The sequence below is a fragment of the Acartia tonsa genome, chromosome 10 (genome assembly GCF_053477335.1).
Source record: "Acartia tonsa isolate MP-2025a chromosome 10, ASM5347733v1, whole genome shotgun sequence".
In the NCBI taxonomy this organism is placed as follows: Eukaryota; Metazoa; Arthropoda; class Copepoda; order Calanoida; family Acartiidae; genus Acartia; species Acartia tonsa.
The window spans coordinates 43,627,026-43,642,716 of record NC_137269.1 but is presented as its reverse complement, the minus strand read 5'-3'; the positions used below and the strand labels follow the sequence as shown (position 1 = coordinate 43,642,716).

Sequence of the window (15,691 nt, the reverse complement as noted above, 5' to 3'; positions counted from 1 at the left end):
ATTTTTTTTTCTAAAGCAATTAATTTCATTTAAAGATCTAACATATACAGCATGACCCTCGAAAAAGTATTTTTAAGCATCTGCAGCCCTTATTTCTCAATGAATTATAAAAAAATGCTTATGTCCTTGTTCTACATAGTATTCCACATAAGTAGATATAAAAATATCTTTTTTACCTCCATTAACACTGGAGATTTTTAGAGCTAAAGTTTTGAAAAAGTGACTGAGAAAAAGAATTTTTTTTGTTCCTCTTATTTTTTGGATGGTTATATTATGTTTTTCTGGCAACTGAATAATGATACACAAAGAAAAACAAGTTAACTAATTATTTCTTTTTTATTCCACCAAAAAATATAAATTTTTAATGGCAAAAAATACTACTGAATGAATTGATTATTTGCAAATTTTAGGTTATTTTTTAACCCTTATTTGAGAAAAGGATTAATTATGACAGTTGCTCCGCCTACTTTTCTGACATCTCAATAATTTAATAGGGGGTTAATTAAGCTTTTTAGACAAAAAAATCATTATGTTTTAATTTTATTTTCTTTATAACTTTTTTGTTATTAAAGTTAGGATTGTGAAACAAAAACAATTTTCCTGCTATATTCATAATGATTTATTTGGTTTTTTAATCTTAAACAATTTTGCCTAATAAGTAAGTTTTTCAAAATATCATTAAACTAAAAAGACTCAAAAAATATGTGTAAAAAAATGCTTTTTACTCAAAAACTAAATTTTTTATTTCATTTTTGTATAAAGTTTCTGCTAGTAACAAAAATAAAAGGATTTCTACCTTAATTTTGCTAAAAAGTCGTTTCATGTTAAAAGTTACTTTTTCCTCAGTTACTTTTTCAAAACTTTAGCTCTAAAAATCTTCGGTGTTAATGGAGGTAAAAAAAAATATTTTTATATCTACTTATGTGGAATACTATGGAGAACAAGGACATATGCATTTTTTTTATAATTCATTGAGAAATAAGGGCTGCAGATGCTTAAAAATACTTTATCGAGGGTCATGCTGTATAATAAAAAATATAATTCTGAAGTCTGAACCAATAAGAATTTCAATTCTTTACATTTTAAAAAAGAGTGTTTTCTCAAAGTGACTTATTTCCAATGTAGTTAAATAATTTTTATTTAATTAAAATGAAAAGAATGAAAACCATACACATAAAAGATACATACTTTTAAAAAATATTTAAAAAAATAAGTTTGAATAATCTTATATTATACCATATTTGTATATGTGACAAAAATAAATTTGTTGTATTGCATAAACATTTGTTGTCATCTTCCACAATTTTAACCCTTTACAACCAATTTTTATGTTTTTTGAATAAGTGATAGAAAACAAACATGATAATGTTAATTCATTGATATATTGTAAAAAAATTACTTTTTAATGAATAATTTAGATGAAATCAAAAGCCCTAATTTTACTCTATACCAGAATACAATATTTATGAAGCAAAACACTCTAAAAGCTATGAATTTAACCAAATAAAAAAAGACCTTTTGCTCTGATAAAAAAGAACCACAGCAACAGTAAAAATTAATTTTTAAATCCCCCCAAAAAAGTTTATTGGGGACTTAATTCAAATTTAGGCTCTGCAGTTTGATTCTACTGGTGTTATAGTATATTTTTGATATATGTTTTAAAAATAGGTTAAAAACAGTTTAATGTAAATTGCTTCAAAAAACATGGCATTTAGTTAAGGGAATATACACCCAAAAAAATGATATATTTATCCTGAACATCATTTGATAAACTTATATATTGGTATAAACAGACATACAGTTTGATGAAAAAGACTTAGATATTGTCAAAGCAGAAGTAGAAATCATTTGAAATGCTGCAAAGTGCAAATTCTTATTCAAACATTCAGGGATGGAGTGGACATTGGGCTATTTATTTTATTAGTCCCTAAAGTTCCATATTCGTTTTTCTTATAGTTTTCTTATTCATTTGCTCAACAACTTTAGGGACTTGATTGAATTTGATTGGTTGGGTATTAAGTTGAATTTCCATATGTTCCATCCACTAATTTTAATCTTTATAATGATTAATTTTGTTTATCATTGGGGATGTACATCAATTAATCGGCCTTTGTCTTTTCCCTATAGATCCCTGCAAATATGTATTTTTTTTGGTAAAGTTTATATTTTAAACAAGGATGACAATAGTATAAGTAGCAAAGCACAAAACCCTATTTTATTTTGTATAATGACCGTTTGACCGACAGTCAAAGAAAGTTGAATACTGGATGCCAAGAACAATGAAAAAATTATTTTGATACTGTCATCCAAAAAAAGTTTGAAAATCTGACCAAAAGCATCAAAGATAAGGGGAAAGATGTAAATTATAAAAATAGCCAAAAACCTGCTAAAAGACAGTCCGACCGTTATGGATGTTTTATTAGTGGTTAAGCTCCTCGATAATAGTTGCCTTCTATGTTTAAAAGGAGCCGAGAAATTCATGTATCCCCCTATCAATATCTAACTTTTTCTACATTAGTTTTAAAAATATTCGTCATAATTTGGAATTTCCAAATATGGTAAGATTAATTGATTGATAAGTTTAGGAAGTTATTAAAAAATTTTTGGGTTATTCTTGATCTTTTGGAAAAAGTGAGACAGTTTTTTTGAAGAAAGAAGGGGGCAAAACGGGGCATTATTTTCACCAGGGTGGGGCAAAATGGGGCATTTTTCAACATTTAGGGAGGGGCGTTGGCTAGAGGGGGGGCGATTGCCCCAAGTGCCCCCTTCGGTTCGCACGCCACTGATGACATGACAATATAAAGGGCATTATATTGTATCTGACATTTCTCATAAAGTTGCTATTTCAATTTATTTACCATAAGACATCTATATATCTAGGCATTATCACTTGACAAATAGAAATTTTAATATAACTTTGGCCAAAACAATAAAAGATATATTAGTTTATAAGCTTCACAATATCAACAAAAAAAATTTTAAATAAAAATACTCATATTTATAAGTCTGTAAATAAATATACTTTCCTAGTGAATCTGATGATTTTTTCAGAAGATCACATGCACTCTCATGTCTAAATATTTGATTTGATACAAATTGCTTATATGACTAAAAATATCCTGTATTCACAATTTCATTTTATATGTTTTAGAAATTATCAAAGACTAAAAAATCCTTCAACGTAAATATTCTTTTATTATTTTATATCAAGTAGCTTTATAATTATATGTTGTTTGTTTTTAAAAATTCTTGAAAAATTTAATGTTTTATATATTGAAACTAGCGGTTATGCCCCTAGAGGCCTCTAGGGGCGCTTGAGGACAGGAGAGTGGAATTTGATAACCCATTTTATTATTTTAGATTTTTAAAGAAAAAGTCAAAAAAAAAATGGGGGGGGGGCAACCCCCCTTCATTTTAAATTTTAGTGAAACAAAAATTGAGAAAAATATATTTTGGGGGGTAAATTTTTCTAAGAGCAACCCTCCCCCAAAATAGTTAAAAACCTTCCCGGGACCTATGAGAAGCTACCCTGTTAAGGAGAACCCAATCGGTTCAGCGGTTAGTGAGATCCTTTGGTACAAACACACAGTCAAACATCCTTTTACTTTATTTTAAGGATAGGAACCACAAATTATAACTGAGAAAAAAACCCTAAAAATACTAGTTTATTAAGCAATAGATACCTTTTGATTGATTTTTCAATATTTTCAATTAGTTGGGTTATTTCTGTTCTATTCATGTTTTCTTGGACTTGAACAAATCCTGTTTTCTTTGAAGTTTCCAACATTGACAGCACAAAAGCTGTCACAAAGAAACCAAGAAGAACAAGGCCTAAACATTTGCCACATTGATTCTAGACTTGAGAAAGTTCAATTTAATTTTTGGGCAGTAGAATCAAATTCTTGTTTATAACAAACCAAATTTGTATGTATTAAAATCTAAAACTATGTCATCATAATCAACATTCTTACTGTAAACTGCTGTTATAAGTATAAAATATAATATTATTTTCAGAATATCTTTTGTTTATTGTTTAAATTCTACCTGCAGCGAAATCAATAATTCTTCTCTTTAGAAGCAATCTTAAATAAAAATTAAGTCTTATTCTAAAAAGTGAAATTAATTAAAGAACCCCTCAAACAGGAGTAATTACAACTGCCACCAATGCTTATTTCTATTGTATTTCTAAAATTAGTCTTGTGAAGGAGATGTTGTTAAAATATTTTTTTGTATAAATTTTAAATGAGTTATTAAAAACAAATATTTACCTTCTCAAATTTTTCCTTCCACAAGATTCATTAATATTTTCATCTAAAAAGGTTTCATGATTTTTTAATTAATAACTGAAAGACATATTTTTAAAAAAATTTCTGAACACACTTTTTAAAGGCAAGACCATCTTTCCCCCTCCCAATGGATGTCCTCTGTTAGTTTATGTGGCCTTCCAGGTGATTTGAAGGAAAAGAAAAAAATTCTGAGTAACCTGTAGTGTTTTCAACTGGTTCTGGAGAAATCTTATATTTTTTAAGGAGCAAGAAATTGACCCAACATGTGTTGGATATCAAATATTGAAATATTTCAATATTTGATATGACAAGACATGTGATAATTATTATCCATAGAATCTCTTGAAGATTCTCTAACTTTCTGGCTCTCTCTGCACAGTTCCACCTATCAATTTAAACTATTAATTCCAAACTGAAAACAATAAAAAAAAAATTAATAAATAAACATTTTGTCCTTTATGTTAATTATTTTAGTCAATTATAAATAAATTGTAAGTAGAAAGCCCACTAAGAAAACACTTATGGACCACATATGACAAGAGTTGAATCAAATACAGAGTTTATCAGTGGAAATTTCTAATAATCTTACCACAAGTCTGGTGGAAGAAATGGAATGAGATCTTTTGTAATCAGATATTGCAGTAGAACAACCAATACAATCAGAATGCATGCAATTACTTTGTTTTTTATTCTGGACTTCTGACAATTTTCTAAATTTTTCTTATCCAAAAAATCATTTTGGTGAAAAGAAGGTACAGGTATAAACAGAAAAGAACGGTCAGCAAGGTTGTCATTACATTCTTGTTTTCTATTGTACAATGTGGCAAGTGTAGGAATGATGAACACCATCAAGCACATAGAAGTAGTTACGATGAATACCCCAAATTTCCAGCTAAGGCTGAAAACTATGATACTCACTAATGTGGCCAACCTATAACAATAAAAAATATTAATAGTAATTATATTGCAATTATTTTAAACTTTGAGCCTAGAATTTAAATAGAAAATAGTTAAAACTAACCAAAATAAACTTTAATTCTTATCTTAGGAATTTGACATACCCCTTTTCTTTTCTCCTCTTCTCCAAAACAAGTATTATAAAAGAAAATCCCTCTACTTTTTGAAGTTTCAAATTACAAAAAAAAATATTTAGTGTTAATAATCTTGTTGAAACAGTAATATCCCTATTATTTTAACACACATTTAATCAAATCAATGGATCTACTTGTGATATACTCGTAGTAGTTAATGCAGTGTATTTCCTGCAGGCTTCATTTAATTCACCCCCCCCCCCCCTTTAGCATTTAGGGTTAAATGTTTTAACCTGGCAATAATATCCACAGAACTCCTAATCATCAGAACAAATTTATCACAAATCTTTTGTTCTATCTGAGTCACATTTATTTTGTAACTGCTGAGCCCCCAAATTATTGTGAATGTTGATGTTGTGATACTGATAATGTCCAGATAATAACTGCTTTCATCCGTGAATTCATAATTGCCTGGAGATGTTAGAAAGATTTTGAAGAGAATGATACCAGACTGAAGGAAAAGTTGCAATGTGGATTCAACACATACCTCATACAACTGCAATAAAAAAAATTTAACTTTAATAAATGAGAGGAAGGGGCCAGAAGGGCCTTTTTGCTTTCATTCTTTTTCTAGTCAACAACCCAAGACTTTTGTGACTGGGAAGAATTGACTGCATGTCAAAATCTAACTACAGTGTCAATCAAAGTTACCTGGGTGTCATGAAATATGTAAGAAATCCTTGTATATACAACAAAATAAACAGTAAAGAAATAATAATAAATTTAATTTTTGTAGCCATAATTCTCTATGTCAGTTTTACTGTTGTTCTGTCTGTCTGTCCGTCTGTTGGTCATAAATATGTGATTTCTTCAGTGGCCATTATGCAATTGTCTTTATTTCTTATTGTATGTGCACACAAAGATTTCATTTGATGAACAAAACCCTCCATGAAATTATTGGGCAAGTTGAGTACCTTATTCCTATAGAGCTTAGAAATACATTTCTTGCTGAGAAAAAAGGAAAAATTTTGGATCTCATTGTCTAACCATAACATTTTCATTCAAAATATCTGAAAGACAGAGCAAAACAGAATCTTGTTTTCCTTAAAATGGCTTTTCTTATTTTACATTCATCACTACTATGAAAGTTGACATCTTTGATTACATAATGTCTAAAAAAAGATCTCAGCATAAATTTTTAATAATGTATTAGGAATATTTAAAGAATAAACTCTCCTAATTTTATTTTTTTATTTAAGATTGTCAATAGGAGAGATAGTTGGTACTTTTGATGCTCGGAGATATTTTTTTTTTAAATTTCATGCTGAATTCTTTTATATACCTTTTCTCTTTGATATTTTTTCTTCTTTTTATCATCATGTGGATTCATAAAGCATCGTAGTCCCTTAATAATTATAAATATGGTGTTTATTTGAGAAAATATGTATTTAGACAATTGATTAATGGTTGTTTAAAGGTACTGTGCACAAAAAAACATCTCATCTGATTATCAAACCTTAGCATCATCACATTTATGATATATCAAAGATAAGGCAAAACAGGTTCTCATTGCCTTAAAAAACTGCTTTTCTGCCAATTTTTTGAAGAAAGTATATAAATGTGCAGTTAATTGTATTTTTCACCTTCTATAACTAAAACTAATCTTTTTGACATATTTGCCAGTTTTTCCTAACAGTTAAGCTTTCTTTTAATTGATACATTGCTAATTGCTTTAAACCAATGTATAGTTTCTTAGAAATAATAATATTTCTTTATAAACAAAATAAAAGGGGGGATTTATTTTCAACAAAATAAAAAATAATATTTTCATCTTAAATAACCTCTAAGATTCTGCCCTTTGGAGACAGTGAGGTATTTTTTCTCAATAATATAAATTCAAGACAGATTTTTTTACTTAATTACAGCATTATTAAAAAATGAATTGGAAACTTATATATGGCAAGTTAAATATCCCTAGAAACATTTTAATGAACAAAAACATTCAGATTTTTCTTGTTTTTCAGTTTTTCCTCCCAAAATGCCGCAAAATCATGACATAAATTCTTGATTTATTTTTGTTGATATCAAAGGTTTAATAAACCCTTTAAAGGGCAAATATAGGTTGAATATGATACGGGCTCAAAAAACCGTGCCATTCCATAGATTATAAATAACTTAAAGATATTTACATATTTAAATGTATAAGTCTGTTATAGCTTAAAACCTGGACATCTGAAGATAATTTTATGTAATTATTGTGGTTCCCTAAAAACTCCAAACGCCCTAGCATCACAAGGATTCTCAGGAAGATTGAATTAAAAAGCTTTAGTTAACCCATTAGTGATGAACCAGCTTTTAACGCCCAGTTCCAGAAAATGCCGAAAAAAAACGGTTCTCAGTTTCAGGATTGCATCATTCTCAGTATGAATCCCCCCTCTACTACCCTAGTTTTCATTTCCCCCTGGAGCAGGCAGTTTTGCTTACTTCCGTTTGCCGGTATAGCTCAACAAAATTTGAAAACCAAGAAAAACGAGGTGATTTTAAAATACCCCTCCTAACTTTTTTGTTTATGAAGTAAAGTTAGTGATTTTTTTCGTGAAATTTAAAGTTTATTGGCAACTACATTCATTTGTGAATTTGTGTTAATCAAATTATTATTTTTTATATGATTTTTTTATCGTTTTTTTACGTTCTATATTGGCCCGGCTCGGCCCAAGTAAAGATACCCGCCATTTTTATTGCCCGGCTCGGCGCGAGTAAAGATACCCGTCCACATATAATATCAAAATTTTATAACTTCTAGGAAACGGGCTTTTTTAACTGAAAAGGGTGGCACCTATAGCCAAAACACTAAATGTGATATAAATCGTTTTGTATCTTACTTGTAGCTCTATCAATTACATGAGGTTATGTAGTTTTCAATTGCGGATCGTATCGTAGTATTAGCTACTCTACAACTCACTTTGGACGTTCAAAAATTATATTTTTAATTTTTTGGGCCAAATAACCGGGTATTTAGGACAAAACCGGGCTTGAATGCCGGGGGAAAGCACCAAAAAACGCCAAAAACGGTTACCTATGCCGAACGGTTTCTTTACTTGCGCCGAACCGGGTTTTATTGCAACTTTCCTGTGCACGCCACTAGAGCAAAACAAAAAAATTGGAATTCCGTTTTTACCATAACAAAGCTTCCCTGAAATTTTCAGCTCGATCGGTCCATAAAAGTGGCGCTCGGCACTAATGGGTTAAATGAAATGTGGAAACCAGTTATCAATGTATTTTTTTGTAACATGGATTTTTACTTCCTTAACAATATTCCCCATCAAAGTATAAAGTATATGAATTTTTTTTTTTAAATCTTTACAGGAAAAATTTTATTTCATGTCAGTATGAAAATTATATTGTAATTGTTATAATTAATTTAAAGGGGACAAAAATAATAGGTGAACATTGTTTCTTTTTTCTTATATTTTTTTCTGGAGAAAATTTTGCAACCGATTCATGTGTCTTTGTGTGTGTGTGTGTTGAAAAATGTGTACTTTAGGGTATTATTAAACTTTAAAAAATATTATTTACCCGAGTCAATACTCCTGACGCACAAATACGCAAATTATTTTTACGCTTTTTAAAAATTGAATAAAATAGTATATAATCTAAAAAAATAAACATTTAAATTATCATTTAAGATGCCTGCCTATGTAATAGTCAATCAAACTTAAGCAAAATATTAAAAAAAAAATCTTATGAAGGATAAAAAGCCGATTTTGTTGTTCATCTGATTTTTTATATGTTGAAGTGGACACGAAAATTGCAATATCTACTTTAGGTTTTTTTGAATTTTAAAATTTGGCATAGATATTCTAAAAGTATAGAATTGCACCTAAATTTTAAGCCCATATCATATTCAACCTATATTCGCCCTTTAAAGGGACTGTGAACGAAAAAATTTCTCATCAGATTATCAAACCTTAACATCATCTCATTCATATAATCTCAATATGAATGATAAAAAAAGGTTTTCTTATTAGTATCCAAGTAACTTCAGTTGGCCCATCTCTCGTCCACCTTAAAGGGACTGTGAACGTAAATTTTTCTCATCTTAATATCAAATCTTAACACTATCTCATTCATAATATCTCACAGATATAGCAAAACGCGCTTTTGTTTGCTTAAAAAACGGATTTTTTCAGACGATTTTTGTTAGGTAAAGAAAAAGGAAGAAATTTTACGAATTATATAAAATGTGCATTAAATTGCTTTTTTGCTCCCATTATAGCTGAAATTAAACTTTTTCACATAGTTCTTGATTTTTCCTAACAGTTAAGCTGACTTTTAACATAATCCTTGCTTTAAACCAATGCATGTATAGTTACTTAGAAATTGATAAAACAAGCAATATTTTTTATTGAAAACCAAATACGATAACAAAGCTAGCAACAGGTGTTTTTATTAGTATCCAATTAACTTTAGATGGCCCATCTCTCGCTTACCTTTAATTACAAATTTGTAAATGATAAAGACGCAATATTTCTTTATAAACAGTCTGACAAAAGTGTAAACTAATTCTCCAAAGTGGGTTATTTATTGTCCAACACAATAAAAAGGATATTATTATTTTTAATAATCATGAGATTCAACCCTTTGTAGACAGTGAGGTATTTTTTTGTCAATTATACAAATTTAAAATAGATATTTATTACCTAATTACTACGTTATTAAAAACTAATTGGCAATTTTATATCATAAAATAAATCGTTAACAGTAAGTAAATTGTATATGACAAGTTAAATATCCCTACAAACATTATAAGAAACTAAAATGTTCAGATTTTCCCTGTTTTTTCCTTTTTCCCTCCCAAAATACCATAAAATCAAGGCATTATTCCTGGATATTTTTTTTAATAGGACGTTTTTGGTTGATCATTGTAGTGAAATGTGCTTAGAAAATGTTAAGATTTGATAATCAGATGAGAAATTTTTACGTTCACACTCCCTTTAAATTACAAATTTGTAAATAGTAAAGGTGCAATATTTCTTTATAAACAGTCTGATAAAAGTGTAATCTAAATCTCCTAAGTGGGTTATTGTCTGACACAATAAAAAAAGATATTATCATTTCAAATAACCTCTGAGATTCAACCCTTTGTAGACAGTGAGGTATTTTTTGTCAATAATACAAATTTAAAATAAATCTTCATTACCTAATTACTATGTTGTTAAAACATAAATTGGCAATTTTAAGTCATAAAATACATTCTTAACAGTAAATAAATTGTTTAAACTATATATGACAAGTTAGGACATTTTTAGTTGATCAGAATATTGAAAGGTGCTTAGAAAATGTTAAGATTTGATAATATGAAGAGAATTTTTTACATTCACACTCCCTTTAATTGAAGACCAAATTTGTAAAATTAAATTAGAGAAAATTATTAGGTTTGATTTTGATTTTGGGTGGTCATTTTCTTGCTTTAGATTAAGCCATAGGAAATATTTTTTTTAGTTAATACTGTAATTACACTTGTTTGCTTGTAGTGATTTTAAATGCAAGAAATTATGACTTCAACATTTATAAAGTTTTGAATACCTTGTACATCATTACAGGCTGATAACAAAATGCCAACAAGATTTTCTTCCAATTCCAATTTTTCTTCAATAACAGATCCAGTATCAGTGAAATACTTGGCAGGACTAATATAAAAACTAAAAAGTAAAAGTACATTAGTAAGTTAACAAAAATTGCAAGTATAAATTTAAAAAAAAATAATTTTTGTTAAAAGCAATGACAAATTAAAAGAAAACCTGAGCCAATAAAACCAATTGAATTTGCCTGTTCTTTTCCAAACTTTATATAATTGGATGTGTGGTTGGCAATTCCTGGATGTCAATTAAACAAATCATAAAAATTATTGCAATATGCCCTCTGACAATACATAAGATGCTCAAGTCTAGGAAATGTTGATCAAAAATTAATTCCTCCTTAGGAATTATTTTAAAGAATTTATGTCATTTGGTGTTAAATGTGTTTTTGCTCCTATTTTAAGGGTTTTCAAATCAAGTTTAGTATTGAATCCATAATTCTAACTAAAATGTACAGTAAAATTAAAGACTAGTTCTTATATTTACTAGAAATAGTAGAAATCACTTCTTTCTTTTGTATCTACAGTCTGAAAGTTTTTTAAATGTTCGATCATAACATTGTATTTGGCCATAACTCTGTCAAAAATGCTTTTAAAACAGAACTTTTTCGACCCAAGATACTACAGCAGTTTATTTGTAATCCCAAGTAATCAGTTTTGGAAAATCTTTCTATTTCATGGAAAACTAATGGATATACTAAAAAATATGCAAATTTGGGTGTAATCTTTTATATGTACGGGAACCATAAAATCAACAAAAAATCTTCTTTTAAACATTTTCTCTCATTTTTTAAGATTGATTCTGTTTGATAAACTTATTTCATATGGATTTATGCTTTAATTATCATATAAAATAATTTTAGGTTGATATTAATGGTATTTTATAGAAAGGAAATTAATAAAATAAGAAATTCGACCCCTATCACTTTAGAGAACAGCTGCAAAACTCCAGTTTTCTGGATGTAGTTAAACATTTGTTAGAGATAATGATTAGCCCAAAAAGTAAAACAAAAAGGTCTTTTATATGGTAAAAAAAATCAATAATAAAATCTTAATTTTATTGATGATCATCATAAAGATGCTCCTACTGGTGATGAAGGTGACCCAGATGGTATTTAAGTATATGATTATTATGACAACTTATCTATTGAACTATGGTCCATTTTTTACATTTGTAGCATCCTCCAGTAAAAAGAAATAACAAAGAATATAACCATCTTTTAAGAACTGCAATATTTATCTTATGATTTCAAGATTTTAAAAACCAAGATTGTAAATTTAGAGATTTCTCTTGATTTGAGGCTGCTACAAAGACAAAAAGTAGACCATAGTTCAATAGATAAGTTGTGATAATGGTCATATACCTAAATACCATCTGGGTATATCCGCGACCATGGCTCAACATGTAGCGCATCCGCTTGTCGTCGGGAAGATGATATTTTTGTTTGAATTTCGGTCCGACACCGCGTCATAACTAAAGACGTTAAAAATGGTTCCCACTGCTACTATGTCAGATGCGCGACGTAAATAGTTAGAGTGGGGGGAATGCCTGATCCAAAATAGGCACAACTCATTACCATGCACAGTTGGGACTTCTCAGACAAAGGTCGTGCATCTCAGAGAGTTGGTTGTCTGATTGGTGAATGGACGCTTTACACAGCAATCATAAGTGGAGTATGTTTCAAGGTGCGTGGAGAAGAGGTCTACTACCTGAAGCAACACCTAGCCCCCTAGCTCTTAAATACCATCTGGGTCATCTTCACCATCAGTAGGAGCATTGTACATATAAAACTTATCCTCTTTTAATTTTTTTTTGTTCAATTTGAAAATTTTAGAACCACCCCCCCCCCCCGCCCCCCTCAACAGCAAACTATGAACTCTGGCCGCAGCGCTCGGCTCCCCAGCCTGCCTAGATGCAGCGCTCGGCCCCCTTGCCTGCCTAGCCTAAAACCTAACTTAAAATAGTTGTTCATCATTGTCGGGGGGGGGGGGGGGTTACTCAAATTTTAAAATTGAAAAAAAAAATTCTAAGAGGATAACGCCAAAACTTGTACCCAAATTTGAATATTTTTTAGTATATCCATTAGTTTTCCATAAAATGGAAAGGTCTTTCAAAGCTGATTACTTGGGCTTACAAATAAACTGTTTCAGTATCTTAAATCAAAAAAGGTCTGTTTTGAAAGAATTTTTGACCGAGTTATGGCCAAATACTTGTAATGTTACAATCGAACATATAAAAAACTTACAGACTGTACAGCATATTAACTGACCCTACTCATTTCTCCTTCTACATCATAGAAAAAATATCATAAGTACTCCATAGTAATAGAACATTAAAGTCATCAAATGATGAAAAACTAGGGGTATTTTTCCAGTGAATAGAGCTTTTTATGATGCTACCAACTAACAAATGCCAAATTATTTTTTAATAAGTATAAGTATGAGCAGATTCCATAATATTAAAAGGAAAAAGTTTGGTTTCATTTTTCTCCACATTGGACACTCTATAGGGAGAATTTCAGGAAATTATTGAGAGTTTTCTTTTTTTTCTTTTAAAATGGTACAAACAGTTGAAGAATATTTATAGAGAAGATACTTTTCTTAAACTGATAGATTAGACTGAAAAATAAAATATATTTAATTGAATGTTCCTGTTTGCTGAATATACTCTACATAATCATTCTATAACAAACAAAAGATAATTGCAATAAAAAAAAAAACCATCAAGACATTTAAAACATATTTTTTTTTTGGATTTAAATTGAAAGTAAAAAAGAATTTAGGGAGGGGGGGGGGAGGTCAACCATTTTCATTTTTGTTTAATTTTTTTTAGTTTGAATTTTTTTTTCAGGGGGAAAGCAATTTTTTTTTAAGTGGCTATTTATCTTGGGAGGTTGGTGGTACCCTCCCCCAAAATAGTTATAAACTTTCCGGGGACTATGAGAAGCTACCCTGTAGAGAAGAACCATATAAGTTTGGCAGTTAGAAAGATCCATCAGTACAAACAACAAACAGCCATCCTGTTACTTTATCATATGGATATTAAAATTACCTTCAACATATTTAAAATTATTTTAATATCAGTTCAGCAGTTAGCAAGATCCATCAGTTCAAACAAACAGACAAACAAACAAACAGACATCCTGTTACTTTATCATATGGATATTAAAATTATTTTAATATAAATTTCCTTACCCAATTAAAACTAGAATTGATCCAGTAATTGGTGGTAACAAAGATGTCACTGGTAAAATCCCAGGCAGCCAAACAAACATCAAGAACCAAGAACAAACAATTTGCCAAAGTTAACAACTCCCAGAGTTTTACCAAACTAAAAATAAATAAACATATTACTTTTCTTTTAAATTTGATTTAAATAAAAAATTATAATAAAATGAAAGGCATAGTTTAATGAACAAGGATAACAACAATCATAAAAGCAAAGCTCTTAAACAGTAGGACAAACAAACATTAACATTGAAGAGTGTCAGAGTGCAATAATCAAAACTAATTTTATAGATTGTAAATCTCTAAACAAAATTGCAAAAAAGGGAAAGAAAGAGAAAGAAAGCTTTACCTATAAAAAGAACTAAATCATAATCACACCCTAAAACTTTTTTTTTGTTTATAGAATGTTACCTTGGATATCTTTTTGTGAAGTATCCTTCTTTTATCTAAAATGATTTCAAATCATAAAAATATATTTTAGAAATGAAATATGATATGAAAAAATATGAATAAATAACTTGATTTTCTTATTTGTTTGATAATACCACCTGATGTGGTGAGTTTTCTTCTTTGTTTGATAATACCAACTTATGTGGTGAGTCTTCTCCTTGGTTTGATAATACCATATGATGTGGTGAGTTTTCTCCTTGGGTTGATAATACAAACTTATATGGTGAGTCTTCTCCTTGATTTGATAATACCAACTTATGTGGTGAGTCTTCTCCTTGATTTGATAATACCACATGATGTGGTGAGTCTTCTCCTTGGTTTGATAATACCATATGATGTGGTGAGTCTTCTCCTTGGTTTGATAATACCATATGATGTGGTGAGTCTTCTCCTTGATTTGATAATACCACATGATGTGGTGAGTCTTCTCCTTGGTTTGATAATACCATATGATGTGGTGAGTCTTCTCCTTTGTTTGTTAATACCACCTGATGTGGTAAGTTTTCTCTTTGGTTTGATAATACCAACTTATGTGGTGAGTTTTCTCCTTGGTTTGATAATACTAACTTATGTGGTGAGTCTGTTCCTTTGTTTGATAATACCAACTTATGTGGTGAGTCTTTTCCTTTGTTTGTTGATATCAAGTGATCTAAGAACATTTTCTAAAGAAAATAAATATTAAATAAACTTGAGGCTAATACAAAGTAATAATCTTAATAAAAAATCTTTAAAAAGTAATGAAAACTTTTTTTAAAAGTTGTTGAAAATGTCTGAAATCATTTGGCAGATTGTAAATTTATAGGAAAAATATTAAAGAAAACAATTTCATCTATAAATCCATGAAATATTGTATGGAACTTTGATATTCAACTAAAAAAAATTTACAATACCCTTGCATGATAAAGAGTCTGATATGAGCATAAATATTTTTTGTAGTGTACCTGTAGAGAATTCTCATACAATCTTTCATTTAACTCCATTGTCACTTCCCCAATAGCAGCGCTCATTAATTTAATTCATCTTTTTCAATTCATTTGGATCCTTTTTCTTGTCCATCT

At 29.3% G+C, this 15,691-nt stretch overlaps 2 protein-coding genes across 2 annotated transcripts; both read right to left on the bottom strand.

Annotated features, from left to right (window-relative positions):
- Positions 1-2,876: 2,876 nt before the first annotated feature.
- LOC145330828 (uncharacterized) lies at positions 2,877-11,190 on the bottom strand. The gene is made up of 11 exons (XM_080175492.1): positions 11,119-11,190; positions 10,904-11,019; positions 6,660-6,722; positions 5,611-5,873; positions 4,876-5,217; positions 4,484-4,671; positions 4,269-4,311; positions 4,045-4,082; positions 3,684-3,831; positions 3,023-3,073; positions 2,877-2,889 (listed from the first exon to the last, which is right to left on the bottom strand). Exons 2-11 carry the CDS (start codon positions 10,913-10,915, stop codon positions 2,877-2,879), a joined length of 1,161 nt encoding a protein of 386 aa, XP_080031618.1. The 5' UTR covers positions 10,916-11,019; positions 11,119-11,190.
- A 2,402-nt stretch (positions 11,191-13,592) lies between these two features.
- Positions 13,593-15,691, bottom strand: LOC145330827 (uncharacterized). Its single transcript, XM_080175491.1, has 5 exons — positions 15,575-15,691; positions 14,732-15,295; positions 14,595-14,629; positions 14,151-14,286; positions 13,593-13,637 (listed from the first exon to the last, which is right to left on the bottom strand). Exons 1-5 carry the CDS (start codon positions 15,638-15,640, stop codon positions 13,593-13,595), a joined length of 846 nt encoding a protein of 281 aa, XP_080031617.1. The 5' UTR covers positions 15,641-15,691.